At 36.8% G+C, this 18,366-nt stretch overlaps 1 protein-coding gene across 1 annotated transcript in view; it reads right to left on the bottom strand.

Moving 5' to 3' along the window:
• Window positions 1-18,366, bottom strand: part of IFIH1 (interferon induced with helicase C domain 1) — a 58,776-nt gene that overhangs the window by 17,046 nt on the left and 23,364 nt on the right. The window contains exons 4-5 of the mRNA XM_079781971.1: window positions 11,234-11,338; window positions 4,965-5,182 (exon numbers count right to left, since the gene is read on the bottom strand). Coding sequence (XP_079638097.1) covers window positions 4,965-5,182; window positions 11,234-11,338 — 323 coding nt within the window. The remainder of the gene's footprint in view (window positions 1-4,964; window positions 5,183-11,233; window positions 11,339-18,366) is intronic.

Genomic DNA, 18,366 nt, shown 5'->3' with positions numbered 1-18,366 from the left:
ATGAACTGCTGGAATAGCTTTGGTGGCTGAGAAAGAACAAAACAACAGAGAGATTTGGCATAAAAGGTGCAACTCTTTCAGAGACAACTGGCATTGTCTAGTGAGAGTGTGTTGGCTTTGAGGTGACTTGATTTGACTGGTGATTTACAGTATCTTCTCCTTCACTAACACATCAAAAGGCAAATCCTCTGAAGGCCTTGAGCTGCAAGACCATCAACATGGAACCCACTGATGCCATGGATAACGTGAGGGCCAGTGCCAGGATGAAGAAGGCATCCCCGGCCTGGCCAACAGAGCTCATCTTTGCAGGCCAGCAGCTGGAAGATGGTGTCACTCTTTAAGACTACAGCCTCCAGAGTCAACCCTGCACCTGGGCCTCTGTCTGAGGAGTGGCTGTATTCTTACGATAAAGTAAGCGAAAGAAAATGTTAATAAGAAAACCATAAGAAAGAGAAATACATTTACAGTATTTATTGAAAAAAATCTGTGTATAAGTGGACTCATGCAGTTCAACCTCCTATTCTTCAAGGGTCAACTGTGTTTTTTTTTCATTCCACTAATGCAGACAGAGGTGATAATCTAAGAAGGAAGTATCCTGAGGAAGAGACTGGGGATTAAATTGAATGAAAAGAGAGCGCAATCCATAGCAAAGAAAGTCAGCTCTGAAAACAACTACAGCAGCTACTTGCTTATTATGTGATCTTGGACAAGTTACTTAATCATCTCAATTTCCACACTAATAAAGCGGGGGTAATATCAACCAGTGGTGAGGTCACTGTGAAAAATTAAATAACAGCTGACATATTGCTGGTACTCAGGAAAAAAACTTTCCTTTTATTCTAGCAGTGAGTATGGTGGAAAGAGACCAGTTGACTTCAGAAGAAAAAGGTTCAAGTCTCAGATCTGCTGATAATTGGCTGGATGACCCCTGGGACTAATTAAAGCCTCTGAGTCTCAGTTTTCTGATGGGTAAAAAGGGGATAATTACAGTTACTTCAAAAAATAGCCAGGTGGTTTTAATGAGATAATATAAAGTACAATACCATATTATTATATTATTAATATATATCTTCATCTCCTAGACTGTAATTCCTTGGAGACATGATCTGTATTTCATTTGTTTTTATTTTTTTAAATATATTTTTATTGATTTCAGAGAGAAAGGGAGAGGGAGAGAGAGATGGAAACATCAATGATGAGAGAGAATCATTGATCAGCTGCCTCCTGCATGCCCCACACTGGGGACTGAACCCGAAACCCTGGCATACGCCCTGACCGGAAATTGAACCATGACCTCCTGGTTCATAGTTTGATGCTCAATCACAAAGCCACACCAGCTGGGCTCATTTGTCTTTAAATACCCTCATGCTACCAAGAAATTTAATATTCTTTGTTCCATGAAATGACATAGAGAACTAAGATTCTATCCATAAAGGGTGAGTCAAAGCATCAGCATCTTTTCCTCTACAGAACAAAAAGAAGCTGTCACAGGAGGAAGCAGGTGTTGGAAATCCTGATACTCACTCCGGTTGGCAATGACTTCCTGTTGAAGGACAAGAGAAAGCCAGATGCAAGTCTGACATGGCTAATTGGGAGATGTGTGGTCCTTTTGGAGCTTGTTCCTGAGATGTGACAGAGTGCCTGCCAAGACCAATCAAACCCAACTGCTACCCACTTCTGCTGAATCATATGGGCTGCACCACGGCATCTGAAGGAACCTGGGATTTATCTCTCATGATGTGGAAGCCCTAGATAGGAAATAGAAAGTCTGGAAACACAGGTGGTGTTTTCATTTCTCCCTGCATTTGAAGGCGATAACTTTGGAAAGGATGGAGAAAGGAAGATGAAAGTAAATGGTATTAGGGAACAGGATTTTTCCTTTCTAGATCAAGGGTTATAATACCTTGTTCTTAGGCCAAATACAGAATGCAGGTTAGGTTGACTTACTGGGCCACAGATTTCCTGACTCAATAAAAAATAATTAAAATTACATTACATTAAAATTCAAAGAAATGGGATAATAAAGGAAAACATTATGACATAGATGAAAGAACTAATGAAGGAATTTCTAGTAATTCTTAAAGAAAAAGAGTAGGGAAACAGGAATTAGATTCACATCTTTAAATATCTGCAGAACAGTGCAACTGGATATGAATAATTAATTATGATAATTTAACATTTAAACATGGCTACAAATTTGATTTCATACGAATCACCTAGGTCCAGTGGGATGAAAGATTTGTAACAAGAACTTAGCACTGAGAGGACAAGTAATTACTACAAAAAGGAAGATGCAGTAGATGCATACAAGAACACAAATCCTGAAATGACCAATTAACATAATATCTATATATCTCTATATATATAAAAGCCTAAGTGACCATTATGACCTAGCGACCGGAACAACCGGAACTACTGGAAGGACTGGTCGACCAGTCACTATGACGTGCACTGACCACCAGGGGGCAGATGCTCAATGCAGGAGCTGCCCCCTGCTGGTTAGTGCACTACCACAGCCAACCTCCTACAGCTGGCCAACCTCCCGCAGTCCCTCCCCATGGCCAGCCCCAATCACCAGCCAGGTCTAGGGACCCCACCCGTGCACAAATTTATGCACCAGGCCTCTAGTGAAGAAATAAATATAAGTAATTGTATTTAGGCTCAAAAATTAACTGCACAAACATAACTTAAGAGGTCTAGTCTAACAGCTTTTTCAAATGAACTTAGGCTTTTTAGGTTATAGCAAGCACAGATGAGTCTCTGGGTGACAAAGGCAGACCCAGTCACGAGCTAGGTGTTACATCTCATCTCTCCTAAACTCTGCACTGTAAGACTATATCTATAGCATTTTGTTTAACACTGGACACTGTGTGTTAAGAGGGTCTGAGATAAAAGTCTGGAAAAGTATGAGCACACAGGATGATGGAAAGTCTGGAAACCATGATATATAAAGAACAGTGACAGGAACTGGGGATATTTATCCCAGAGAACAAGAAGAAAAATAATGTAAATGCTGCGTGATGCTTGCTGTCTTCTCTATGTGGAGGACTGTAATAAGACAAGAGAATTACAACTTAATTTACTCTTTATCATCACAGATGAAAGAACTCTAACCAATGAGAGTGGATTCCAGAGAACCAGATTTTGATGAATACATGTTAGGCTTTCTAACAGTTTCAGCTGTTCAAAGAATATATGGTGATATCTTATTAGGAGGAAGACATCCTTGATGTTAGAAGTTACTCAGCAGAGGTGAGGGAACCACTTGGCAATGGATGAAAGCTGGATTCTAAAGTCCTCCTTCAACTCTAGTACAGTAGTCTATGACACTGAGCCTGATAAGGGAAGTGAAGGAAGCAGATAAAGAAAAAATAACTCCTAGCTTTTGAGGCTATAGGCTTTGGAGGAGGTGGTATAACAGATAAGTAGAGTAGAAGAGCTCTTTGGAAGGGTAGATGGGACTTAACTTAAGTAAATGGTGAAGTTCAAATGATATTAAGAACATCAACTGAAGTGGTTTTGAATTCAGTTAACTTTTTTTGTTTTGTTTTGTTTTTCTGGGCCTGACACTGCTCACTGGTTAAAGAATACGAAATTTCATTTCATTCATTATGAAGGTGAAGAAGAAGGAGAGGGAGAAAGATCTAATATTCACTAAGTTATTCCTAGGCTTTAGATAGATCATCAAATTTAAACTTCTAAACATCTATACAGGGTAGTGTTATTTTGTTCCTTTTATAGATGAGGAAACTAAAGTCAGAGAAATTAGTAATTTGTCCAAGATCAAACACTAAATTTATTGTATTCCAAAAGACGATAGCCGTAATAAAGGGAATATATGAAAAGCTATATGAAAATTTTAATTTATCACCATTACCACAAAAGAAATCAAACTGTTCTAATTATGTGCATACAAGTATAAAGGAGAGGTCGTTAGGCATAGCACATATGCATATAAAATGCATTTGGAATGACATAATGGAAATCATTCAGATCATGGATTCTGAGTATGTTTCTTTAATACTGAAAAGCAGGTTGCATCTAAAACTGTTATCATAATAGAACTACAAAAAGATATGGTAAATTTGCATAGCCTATTGCTACATTTTCTATAAAGAAATAATTGAAAATCTAGTTATAACTAATGGAATAAAAAGACTTTCTGATAATGGAAAAATATTCTCAATTTTACTCCATAAAATGATAAAGATTACTATCCACAATTTATAAGTTTATAAATTAATAAACTGTCATTTACCTGAATAAAGCTTAATAACTACACTGGTTTAAACTGGAGACTTATACCTGTATATAAAGATGGCTTTCAAATGCCCCAAGATATAAATTATTAAAGACCTGTGTTGCATTTAATAATATATATATTTAATATATATTAAATCTTTGAAAACTATTTACCTATTTAACTTGATATAAATCAGTCAAATATTAATTTTCTCTTTCTCTAAAAATTATATATATATATATATATATATATATATATATATATATATATATATACACACACACACACACACACACACACACACACAAACACACTGGATAGAGAGCACTTGCCACCTTTGACTAAGAGCCAATGGTTAGAGACTCTAGAGGACAATATTTGATCCTAGATTCCAGTAATGTTTTGGGGTCATTTATGTTCACATGCAATGATAACTTAACATAGTACCAGTCAATCTTAAAGAATATGTGGGTAAATATATTTTTATACATAAGTTATAGCTAATTGACTTAATCTGGTTTTATAGAAAAATTCTATTTTAATGGCTAATAACCAAAATTTTACTTATAACTTGAAAAGCAAAGATTTAAGATAAAATAACTAGACATTTTCCCTAATAAAACTAAATCTGTGTGGTCTATGGTTACAAATGTCACTATGCAAATGTTTCAAAATAATAAAATGAAAATAGAGAATGTTATTTTATATGCCACTTGAATACCTTATTGACAAGGACGATAACTTTTCTCAGTTCAGATGCTTTTTTCTTGTCCAAGTGATCCTTGGCAATGTAAACGGCCACCCTGGTTTTCCCACTCCCAGTAGGGAGGCATATAATGATATTCTTTCCCTCCAAAGCAGGCTGGGCAACTTCCATTTGGTATGGCCTGAGATTCAGTTCTGGCTCAGGAGATGCTCTTCCTGCCCTTTTCTCTTCATCTGAAAGAGGTGAAAAGAAAGAAAAATAAGGGAAATCCTATATAATAAAAGCCTAATATTCTAAGTGTCCAGTTGTCCGTCATTCAGTCAACCAATCAAAGCGTAATATGCTAATGATATGCTAAAGTAGCTCAACTGCTCACTATGACATGCACTGACCACTAGGGGGCAGATGCTCCGACTGGTAGGTTAGTTTGCTGCTGTGGTTCAGCCAATCAGGACTGGGCAAGATGGGCTGGACATGCCCTGGAGCCTTCCTGCAGTCCCTCTCCAGCTGGCCAACCTCCCAGGTTCCTCCATGGCCCCGATCGTGCACTGGTGGAGTCCCTCCACCTGGCCTGTGCCCTCTCACAATCCAGGACCCCTCGGGGGATGTCAGAGAGCTGGTTTCAGCCTGATCCCACAGGCCAGGCCGAGGGACCCCACTGGTGCATGAATTCGTGCACAGGGCCTCCAGTAAATAAATAAAGGAATGGGCAACAAAATGACTAAAGCTAAGAAGCCCTCATACTGAACATATGTCTCTGTGTTTAAATTGCTTTTCATGTATGGTCCAAACCAATTCATTTTCTAATGTCTGTACCAAATGGGCATAGCTCTGTTTGTATTTGCAGGATTCAGCCCAGGCCCTCTGTCCTGGGGTGCAGAGGGAGTGAATTAACAGGGTAGAGGACTGGAAGGGGGCAGCATCCGGAGTCAAGGGCAAAGTACAGAAAGGTGCAATATTTGCAGTTATGGTTCTTAATGCATCACACTTTCCATCTCTTTGTTGGGCCATTATGCCTTACATGTTTCTATTAGGTCTTCCACCTACAAATCAAGAGGACTGGGTAAGTGGGAACCATCAGTCCTCCTTATTCTGTATCCCTCTTAATTTTTACTGCAAAAATATATTATAGCTGAAGCTACTTCCCTTCATTTGAAAAACTTTGTTTGACAACCAAACACCCAAAAAAAAAGCCTGCACATTGATCTATCCACTTATCTATCTATCTCAAATATCTAAAAATGGCAGCCTGGCTGGTGTGGCTCAGTGGTTGGGTGTCAATCTATGAACCAGCAGGTCACAGTTCAATTCCCAGTCAGGGCATATGCCCAGGTTGAGGGCTCAATGTGGGGCATGCAGGAGACAGCAGATCACTGATTCTTCCTCATCATTGATGTTTCTATATCCCTCTCCCTTTCCCTTCTTTTCTGAAATCAATAAAATATATATTTTAAAAATATGTAAATAAATAAATTAAATTAAAATGGCAAAAAAAATCAAATTTTGGGCATTTGAACCAACCAGATTAAGCAGAATCAATATTTATGCAGAAAGGGAAAAACTCCTCCCATACTAGCCTTTAATGTATAGATTTTCATTGAATGACAAAAAAATTTTGTTAGTTTAAACTGCACTGTGACTACTTTTTTTTTTTAAATATATTTTATTGATTTTTTACAGAGAGGAAGAGAGAGGGATAGAGAGCTAGAAACATCGATGATAGAGAAACATCGATCAGCTGCCTCTTGCACAACCCCTACAGGGGATGTGCCCGCAACCAAGGTACATGCCCTTGACCAGAATCGAACCTGGGACCTTTCAGTCCACAGGCCAAGGCTCTATCCACTGAGCCAAACTGGTTTCGGCTGTGACTACTTTTGCTATTTAGTTTTGAACTGTGATCTTTATTGCTTCTTTATTGTGTATGTCTCTATATATTCTCATTCTCCTGAAACTCAAAGCACAGTAAATTTTTAAAAATTCTAATAACATTTCTAAATTTAAAATACTGATAAAGTACTAACGCACATGGATTTTATAGACATTTGGATAAAATTATTATACCATATCTTGGTTTAAATATGTTTGGTTAGAAGTGACCATATTTATCCATATTAACCAGGGAGGAAAAGATCTAAAAATGTATAACTTATCAGTGGAATGCAGAAAAGTAAATATTATATCAATTTAAAAGCCTAACTTATGCTTTATGTAAGCATAAGAAAAAAATGACATGACAGCAATTATCAGTATTTCATGACACATGAAGTAAGTGTTCTTTCTCTTATCAATGATCGTAATAAAACTAAGCTAACATAATCCCATTAACTTCAAAAAGGTTGCTGATGGTTCCATTTCGGCAAAGGGATGGTTCCACTTAACTGCGTTTTAACTTGTTGTGATAGTACCATCTGAACAGGTAGGAAAATTCACACCAAACACCACTTAGCAAGAGTCATCTACTAACCTGGCAGGAAATTTGCCTTCTGTATGGTTGAGTAAACACAGATGCAATATATTTAAGATATCATTGGATCAGGTGCTGATTCATCTAATATGATTTTCAGAAAAAATCTTTCAAAATCACCAACATTTAAAAATATTCATTTACAAGTTTTCTCCCCATCTTACTTTTGAACTCTATATCAATTATAGTATTTCAACTTCTATTGTATTTATGAAAGCCTCAAATTTATTTAAGGATATCATTACTTCTCCTAAATGGCTTTTATAGATTATCAAAATATTAATATTCCACCTATATTACAAGCATTTATCACATAACTTTTCTAAAAGAGCCACAATATTTGCAAAGGAAGATGTATTTTAAATTATGTGTAACACCACCATTCAGAAATTTACTTTTGCTAAATTGCTTTTTAATCTAGAAAGTTTGTCAAATGATATTAGCAAATTCCCTGTTTTTAATTTCACTTTAGGTACACTTTTGCATAAATTTGAAAAATAATAATAAAATTCTGCTTTCCTCAGAATAGCTGCATGTACTTTTAAAAATTATTATTTCCCTTTTGTTTTTCATGCTTATTAGTAAAATCTTGGGTAACAAAAATTTCAAAAAAAACTTAGAAAAATTTCCAGAGTCTCTATCTGAGGAATCTAAAACTAAATCAAGTGCATAGAACATCAATATCTCTTATGCATATTAATATTGTACTAATAAATTTAAGAAAATTTAGACAACAGAAAGGGCTGGCATGTTCAAATTTAAGTCTAGAATCAAAGTATGACATTTCATTGCTATTTAACTAGTCATGTACTATTAATTCATTCTGCAGTAATTATTTACTGGGTGCCTATTATACTCATGTGCTCTCAAGAATACAGTCCTTGTCCTCAAGGAATTCAGTGTCTAGGAAAACTATACTGCTGCCACAAAAAATATCTGGGTATTAGATAGATAGTTTAATTATCTTCCACATTTTTTAGTCAAGTCTAAGAAACTTGATGGGTGTCCTCAAGTTTAACAGAGAAGTACAAAGTGAATATGGAAAAAATTAGAGTTGGATTCACTGTGAAAATAGCATCCAAAGAAAAAGGGCTGGGTGAGTGCTAAATATTCAACCTGATTCTTGCCTTATCACATCCTCTGACATAGGGATAGAAGAATTTATCCACATAAGCAATAAAAAGAGAATTTTCTCTTTTCTGACACCAGAAGGAGAGAACTGGACTCGTGTCAATGAGCCAGGAGCCAATTTCCTTTATAAAAAAAAAAATGTTTGGGTTTTGTTTGTTTGTTGTTGGTTTCTTTTTGGCTCTCTTTGAAAAGAAAAATCCATTAAATGCAATGATAAAAATGGTATTTAAAATATGCACAGGTTTTGAATTACTTTGCACCCTTCCTCTACAACAAATACTGATTAAGGACCTTAAAATTATACTATTCATATAAATGGTCAAAAAAAATGAAACAAAATAGGGCTTAAATAATAACATTCTATTGGAACTACACCATGTGGCAAATTTCATTCTCACATTGATTTTGACAGCTGAGTTATTCTTGGAGAGAAAAGGTCTGTCACTGCATGTGTTTGAAATTGAAAAAGTACTCCTTTACCTATAGTATATCACCACAAAAACATGCCATTCCAGCTGGACAAATATTAATAGGTATTACCTTGAAATAGTAAGGAAACACTTTCTACATATCAGGCCAATGTGTATTCCAAAAAAAAAAAAATTGCTACTTTATGTTCAGCAGTACATCTCTCTGAAAATGAGAAACAGAAAAACAAAATGCCTCCCATAGTATAATTAGTATATTAAAACTTAAAAATCATCAATAATTATCTTTTGCTATGGCATAATAGTTTACAAAGAAACATGTTACGATATTGGGTCATGTCCATGATCCTATGGCCCATTATGTAACCTTGGAAAATGGACAAAGGACAAGTAAGTGGAAGAACATCCCTTGGATGTCAGCCTCAAAGGTGAAAATAGAATCCCAAACATTGTAATTAATGCTTTTCAGTGATTCCATATGTGTTTAACAATTAGCAATTCATCCAAACCTTTTTTAAAAATTGATTTCTATTTCATCCTATATCATGTACTTAAGGGGAAATATTTTCATTATTTTATAATTTCAAAATTCTACTACCCATTATGCAAAGTAATTCTTTGTCCTAAGCACTGACCCCATCTAAAACGTCAATGGATAGCCTTTGAAAATGTGTTTGTCTTCACATGTATTTGCCTTTGAAAATGTATTTGCTTTTTAAAAGTAGGTTGCATTTAGATTTATCACGTCTTACATGCCACACTGAGCACTGAAAATCAGTAAACAGTTACATTTGCTAACAGCTCGAACTAGACAAAATGCCCTGCACAGAGAGGATGGCCATGAAATATTTATTGAATGAATGCTCTTGAAAAGCCCTTACATAGACAAACAAAAATTAGGACTAGTTCCAGAAGTTTAAAACTACCCATAAAATGATACATATTAGCTAGATTATACTTTGAGTTCTAGAATCAATAGCATTTAATTTTAAAATCATAATTAAATTAAACAATTGGATAATAGGCATACAAAAAACTAAATATAATCCACAGAAATAAGCACATGACAAGAACTTCATAAACACTGACTGAATTGAACAGAAAATGAATTAACCCTTTTTAGTTAATGTTAATGTTATGACTGACATTTGATGAATTGGGTTTCCTCAAACCAACTTGTTTGTGACAAGGGATTCAGAAGTCTTATTGAGAGAAGTGATACACTTCAATTTGGAAAGCTTTTAGGGCAGCTGACCATCTTATGTAAATTATTTTGACCCTTTAGATCTATTGTGGACCTAAATTTCTATAATTCTTCTGAGGACGGAGGACAATCTGAAGTACACAGTATTTTCTAAGTGTTTACTACAACTCAACCACAAAACAAACAAAGACTAAAATAATTTGTTTCTTAATTTGCCAATTCTCTACTGCTTCTTAGCTGGCCACATTGCAAAGCATTTTTAAGAATTTGTTAGTTTTAATGATGATATGTTGTAAACATATAGACAAATATAGAAAGGTGGGTAACAGACATCTAGGGCCCATCACCCATTTTGAAAAGATGTTACCATTAGCTCAGTAATAATAATGGAAACACACATTCAAAGAACAGAGATTTGAAATTGATCAGATGGGCAAAAGTTAGGAGATCTGACAACAGAAGGTGTTGCTCACGTGTGCTGAGACAGTTATTTATTGCTGGGGGGACATTCAACTAACGCGGAGAGAAATTTGGGAAACACCTAGTAAAATTCTCATTTAGTGACAAGAACATTTGCAAACTCTGCTCCTATGCAAGAGATATTCATACAAATTGGAACTCTTTAACTGCATATGTAATTTCTAGTTCTTCATTTAAAGAAGAGCTCTTAAAGTTTTTATTTAAAATGTATTTTAATTAAAAAAAGATTAGGGTTTGGGAATAAATGTACCAAATTGCATACAGATTTTAAAACAGTCAAATTAATTGAAACAGATTTCATAAATAAACTAGATAACATGATTCTATGGAATGTGGCATATGCCAGACCAAAAAGCTATGTACTAGATCAAAATTAGAGAGCTTGATTCTAAGACTTTTGTAAGTTGTACTTTTAAAGGATGTGAATGGCAAAGTTCCAAAACTCCTTCACTGTAGAAAAGAATTGCTTTAATTGCATAAATACATTAGGGAGGGTATGAACAGCCCCCATGCTTTCCACTATATGGTGTCTTATTTCACACTTGTTAAGGTTTACACAACAGTGAGGCAGTACCTGAATCACTTCCCATGGTGCCTGAATCACTGCCCATGTTGCTGTTATGTCCAAGACTTTCATCTAAGCAGTTGACACTTCCTTCTGCCAAACTTGTGTCTGATTCTGCAAAGGAAAACATTTTAAAATATTTTAAAAATATTTCTGAGAATAAACATATTTTAACTACACACCTCTACAGCACACAGTACATACAGTTCAGTGCAAGTAAGGAAGGCACACCCAGATAATTATGCACAAAAGGTAAGAGTTTCTGGCAAGCTACATTTAAACACTCCACTGTGGATGAGAAGCTGCGGGTAGTGAATCGAGTACATATATCTACTTAAAGTAGCATACATCCAATATGAGAGCTAATGCAAATTGGTAAGGATTTATGATTTTTGTCAGCCCCCCCCCTTCTTATAAATTTCGTCCAAGAAAAGGTCTAGGCTTGACAATGTCATTTAAACAAAAATTTGTTTTATAGAAACCATTGAGTTATTTTCACCTAAAATGGTAGGTAATGAATAATGAAATTAATAAAGAACGTGGATTTACTCGTTAGTTATGAAAACAGCAGTTCAGTAACAAACATAACTGTAAAATATTAGAAACAATTGGCTCGGGAAGAATATCATTAAAGCCTGGCACTGCAGTTATACTGGAGCTTATGTGAGGTTGCAAATAATTTTTTTTTACTGTAATTAAACTGTGCTTCTGTCAATGGGTTGCAGTTGATGTGAGTGGCAAGGGCACACCATTCATGTGTTAATCCCAACGTTCTGTTTTCAGTACTCAGTATCAGTTCTATTTGGAAATCTTTCCAAGGGAAGACTTCCCTCCTTGCAGTTTATCCCCAAGGATGTTTGTAGTCCAGTCCTCAAGGATCAGAGCTATTGCTACACTGGTAACAGCACAGGAAAGATGGTTGCAAATGTTGGCTTTGGAATCCGAAGGATCTGTGACATTTGCTGTTGCAGTTGCTCTGTTTAAAATGAGGCTAGTACAATTTCCCTCATCGGGCTGGATAGTCATTCACTAATGTAGGCACAGTCAGCTCTGAGCACTTTAGCTAAATTCTGATGATTAGAAAATGAAATAAAATTCAAGCATCTGTCGTACTACTAGGGCAAGAGTTTCATTTAATAATGTTCTTATGATTAATAACATTTCACAATACTTACAATTGCTAGATAGCTATGATTTCATGCTAAAGCTGCTAAATGCACTAAATAAATTACGTATATGAATGTAGTCTTTACCCACTGAAAGGAGTCTGGGTGTCACACATTTGGGCTGGAAATAGAAATGGGTGAAAAACATACACATAGGATGTTATCGACAAAACTTCTCTGGAAGGAGACACTATACAACTCTCTCAAACTATACGTACCTTCTCTTACTTTAGCCATTTATATTTTTAAAGTCAGGTGTCGTCAATTTTACTTACACACTGGAAGTGACTCTTTTTAGGTATATAGTTTGACAAATGTATACAGTTTGTCACCACCATCACCGTCAATATTTTCCCATCATCTATGAAGACCCCTCACCCGCCTCTGTAGTCAGCTCCCTCCTGCTGTCCTCCAGCAGTCGCGGGCTTGGTTTCTGTCCCTACACGTTTGTCTTTCCAAAATATCACATCAATAGATCTATGGAGTGTGTAGCCTTTACATTTGGCTTTAACTTAGCGTAGGCAGTTCGAGATGCACCCATGTTGTTCTTTCTATCGGTAATGTGTGCCTTTTTATTGCCGGCTAGTATTCCGTTGAGCATCTGTGACATCTATGACCTCCTCCTTGCAACCTAGGTAAGCCCATTTAGCTTAGGAAAGAATGGAATTACAGCCAATGCCAATCAGAGGTATCTCCCTTCAAAGTTAAGAGAATGCTATTAAGAAATTTGTAGGAAAATTCTCAATGGACACACATACTGTTTAAGTACATTAGCACAACATAAATATACTAATGTGAAAATACTGTGCTTATCAGTTGTTGTAGATTAGCTCTAAAACTCGGATTTGAGGAATCCCTTATGATCACACGGGGAAACCTGTACATCTCACTGAGAGATTTTAAATATGGCACTTTGCAATTCCCAGAGGTATGCCTTGTTAGGAGCTCGGAGGCGAGTGCGGGATAGAGCTGTCAAGGAGAACAGTGTTTTGGGCAGATGTACTGATGAAAAGAGAATGTGATTTATAAGAAAAAGGCAAGGTGTAAAATGAGATGGGGAAAATACCATTGCAAGGATAACTCCCAATCTTAGATATATAGACCAAGATATTAGAGACAAAAAAATTAATTTTGACATGCTTTTCATTTGCTGTATTAAATGTGGTACTGAGACCTGAAAACAATACCAAAAATATGGATAAATACTAATAAATATTATCAAAAATCTAACACTGTAAAGTTTCCAACTAAGTGTAATCCAAGTGGAAATTACATTTGATTTCTATTTTGTTTTCTAATCACTAACAGTTAAACCATAAACTTAAACCTGCTCCATGTAAGTGTATAGTCAAGATTTTTCCCCAAGCTTTGTTCTAACATGCACATGATTGGGGGAACCTATTTAATGCAATGCATGCAAATAATTAGTGAATATTAAAGACAGCTTCTACCAAAAATAGGGTATGATTAATTAAGTTTGTGATTTGGATTATTTTCATCTAATCAATAAATCTGCAATGTGTCACTGAGCTTTGTGCTTTCACAGATGTAATATAAATTACACTTTAAACTCTCAGCATCCTATGTGGTACATACCCGTTATCACCTCCATTTTATAGGTGAGAAACCACAGCTCAGAGAGGCTCAATCATTGATTCAGATCACACAGCTGGAATAGGGCAGAGCTGGAAGCCCCTATTATCTGATTCTATGTCCAGTATCCCAGTGCCTTTACCCAACACTAGGCATGGCTGATAATCTGAGCGACGCTTTGTAAACAGGCAGACAATCCTGTAGCCATACTTCTAAGTGAAATAAAGTTGTTTTTTTAAGCATCTAGACATTTTCACTGTAATGTCAAATTTTCTATCAATCTTGAAACAGCTTGTCTTTGCAAGAAAAGTTAGATTGTTTTATTTTGCTAATATTTCTGATTTCATCCATAGACTTTTGTTTACTTTACATTGAAATATCCACATTTATGTTGAAACTATTTTCTGCACATAAATAAAAGAAGAATACTTGCATCCAGTTGAAAAAATTAATTGCAATAATTCTGCTAGAGAACATTATGAAAGCGAAAGGGAATATCAGAGGTCTATTTGTTTGTCATTTTAAGGATATATGTTTCCAGTTTCTCAGTACAAAAATAAGTCTGTTTCCTAGACTGCAAATGCTTAAGCATTTGACATATTTTTATTTCATAGACATATAAGTACTCTAGGAAGTAACTTTAATAATAGAAGAAAGCATATTGTATCTCCTATAACATTGAGAATTTCTTCCCCAGAGATTTTCTTCCTGTATTCATTTTTAAAAGTTATATTATACACACACACGCACACACACACACATACACACACACACCCCAAAAAGCCAGATCGAGAAAGTGCTTAAGTGATACCAAAATTAAACCAACCTATTGAGTTTATAAGCCAAGAATTCCTGCAATGGACTATATAGGAATATCTTGTTTCACTCTGTGCTTTTCACAGTGTGTCAATCTGAACTGATGTCCTAATGGATAAAGTCATGTGTCTATGATTTTAAAATAGATTAGATAAAATCGAGGCAATTGGAGACTGAGGATTGCCATGAAAAGAGTACATGCTATGGAGTCAGACAGATCGGTCTCCAGATCTACTCTCAGCCACTGCTAACAAGTGATTTAACCTTTTAAAAATTTGCAATACAAATACTAGTTTCTACTTTCTCATTTATTGTGAGAATTTATCAAGAAATAAATCACGAAGAGAAGCATCTGAAACTTTTGTGAAGTTGCAGCTTAAAGAGGCTTTGAATATTGGAGTTTTCTTACATAATACATTTAGCTAACTTTTATATAGGTCTTATTTCCTCTAGGAAAAATACCAAAGCTAGTTATGAAACAGATAAGAAAATGCTGGTTATTTCTGTTAAAGAATAGCAGTTATTCATATCAAACTGTATGGAAATGAAGGAAAGTGTTACTCATCCAGTTAGAAGATAGGATTGTCTGTAATAATTTTGTAAACAACACAAAAAGGAACAGCTTTGCTCATGGCGATAGTGTCTATGACCAGTCCATAAGCCATAAGAAAAACTGCTTCTCTGCCAGCAGAACTTGAACATTTTTATTACTAAGAAGGCAGAAATATTAACTGGAATCTGATAAATTTCACATTTAATATCCTCTGGACCTTAAATACTTTGAAAATATTTAAAACCCATTTAGAAACCAAATATTTTGAAGTTAAAAAAAAATCTATTAAAAAGCTCTTGATGGAAGGCCTTTCTCGATTTATTTCAATGTAAAGTCTGCCCTCTGCTGGAAGATGCTATTATAACAATTTGTTGATAAGGGACATTGTGTTTTGAACCTAAGACCTAAGTCTCATTAGGTAAGATACAAATTACTTCTCACTTCTACTCCTACGGGTGGTGCCCCTCCTATTTTCAGCCTCGATGCACCTGTCAGTCCACAGACTATTTCTCTCTGACCGCTGGCCTAGGCCGTCCGGCGTTCTCTTTGTTGGGACGTGGTTTTGCATCACAGCAGGAAGCGGTGCAAGGGGCCGTGTGCCCACCGAGGAAGAAGGTCATCAACAGACCCCGTTCTCCTGAGAGGCAGTGCTGCCAGGGTCTGCAAATAGTCTAGTTCCACTTGTCACGGTCACTTTATATTTATCCTGGTTCTGACCTCCTGATGCATGTGAGCTTCAGGTCCTTGGCCATTCCTCCCTCCAGTTGCCTACCCCCGCAGCCTAGCCTGTCCAAGACCACCCCTAAGACTTCCGACATGTGCACACAGGGGCACTCACACAGAGCCAGCGTGGACTTCTGGAGTGGGCTTGACTTTCTCGCTACTAATAATACATATTTCCTTTTCTTTTGACATAATCTTTTTTGAGAGGAAATAGATGACTTTTATTTTCAGCTAGCTCTATGTATATGGATGTGTGCGTGAGTGCGCGCGCGCGCGCACACACACGCTCACATTTTGGTCTGTCAGATTTTGCTCTCCATGCCAGGGAACATGTGTTCCCACAGAATGGAGAGAAGCCACCTCCACCCACCTTGCATATTCTCTCCTGGATCCAAGCTTCTAGGAAATGAGTTTCCCAAAGAGAAAGAGAGAGAAAAACACACATACAAAAGCACTCCTAGAACCTTAGCCCACATGGCTATCCGAGGAGCTCCTTGCTCCCGTTTATAGAATTATAAAATTTATACGCTGAAATGTTCCAGTCAGAATTAAATTTGAGTTGTGTGTAAGGACATTGGCGTACATTGCATCTCTATGCCCTTTAGCCTTTAGAGTTGGGTCTCAGATAGAAAGATCGTGATTAAAGTACGGGGTTGTGAGGATAACAAACCCACTGGAACAACCCATTCATTCACTGTCAGGCGAGACACAGGCAAAAGGTCCTAGGGCAGAGTCAGTTATGAGTGATGAGTCAGAAGACCACAGGGAAAGCAAGTCTTGGCAACAACAAGGTTTAGGGGTGGCAAGGTAGGAGGTGAATTGCAAAGTTCTTTAGCTGATAGGCACCCTTCAAGAGAAGCTGTGCAAGTGAAGCAGACATAAACAGACTCATGAGGAAAGTATGTGGAGAGATACAGTTATGGGTGTCCTGGTGAGTGTTCAGAATTTGGGCTCTTATTTTAGGAGGGGGGAAGCCACAATGTAAAAGTGTTAGCCAATGTCCAGTGTAAATATCCCCACCGAGGCTCATTTCAAGCTGCGGTGTGATGCCACAGTGTGGACTTAGGGAGTCATGTGCCTGTCTGGCTCCTACAAGCTGGTATCAGACACTTCCCACACCCCAGAGGAGGATACATTCCTCTAATTATGGGCTCTCCTACAAACATCATCTGAGATAATCACATATGCTTTATGCTAGTACTTGGTCATTGTTCAAGTGATGAAAGATAAACTTTTTAAAAATTGATTTTTGAGAGAGAGGAAGTGAGAGAGAGAAATGCCAATGTCCGTGCAAGCCCTACAGGAGCTTGAACACACAACCCACGGATGTGCTCCGACCGGGAATGGAACCGGCGACTATTCGGTGCACTTGTGAGGATGCTCCAACCAACTGAGTAGCCCCCGCCAGAGCATGAATGATAAACTTCTCAGTGTGTAGTTTTTTTTTAAAGCTGTGATACATTTACAAAATGGAATACTCCTCGGCCATAAAAAAAGAAGGAAATCTTGCCCAACAGCATGCATGGACCTGGAGAGCATTATGCTAAGTAAAATACGCCAGGCAGAAAAAAAAGACAAATACCACATCATTTCACTCATATGTAGACTCTAATGAACAAAATAAACTAACAAACCAAATAGAAACAGTCTCCTAGATAGACAACAGACTGACAGCTGTCAGAGGGCAGGGGGTTGTGAGGCTGGGTGAAAAAGGTGTAGGAATTAAGAAGAAAAAAAAAATAGACACAGGCAACAGTATGGTGATTACCAGAGGGGAAAAGGGTGGAGGGAGGAAGAGGAGATATGGGGGCGATAAATGGTGATGGAAGAAGACTTGACTTGGGGTGATGAACACACAATACAATATACAGATGATGTATTATAGAATTTGTATTAACCAATGTCACAACCAGTAAATTCAATAACAAATAGAAATAAAAGCGTCTTCTTTTGCCCTAGAAAAGCATTTGTAAAAATCAGAGAGAAACCCCTGAATTCTCAGTGATCTTCGAAATCTTCTCTGATACCACTCTCCTCCATAAACCCTCCCCTCTAATCAAACTGTCCCCCTGCACACATTTTGTTATGGCATTTTTCTGTGTTTAATACAGCTGGAGAATGATGCTCATTGTATATAATAAATATATTATATAACTGTATTAATTAATCTACTCCCTGCCCCCACACAGGCATAGCCTCCCTTGTTTTCCACATCTCCCACGCTGAACACATTTTGCACTCTGCTATACCTGCACTTTTGTTCATGATGTTTGTGCAACCTAAAATGCTGC

Source organism: Cnephaeus nilssonii (assembly GCF_951640355.1).
Source record: "Cnephaeus nilssonii genome assembly, chromosome: 10".
NCBI classification, from domain to species: Eukaryota; Metazoa; Chordata; class Mammalia; order Chiroptera; family Vespertilionidae; genus Cnephaeus; species Cnephaeus nilssonii.
Note: the sequence above shows the minus strand (reverse complement) of the source record. Positions and strands in the feature narration are given on the sequence as shown.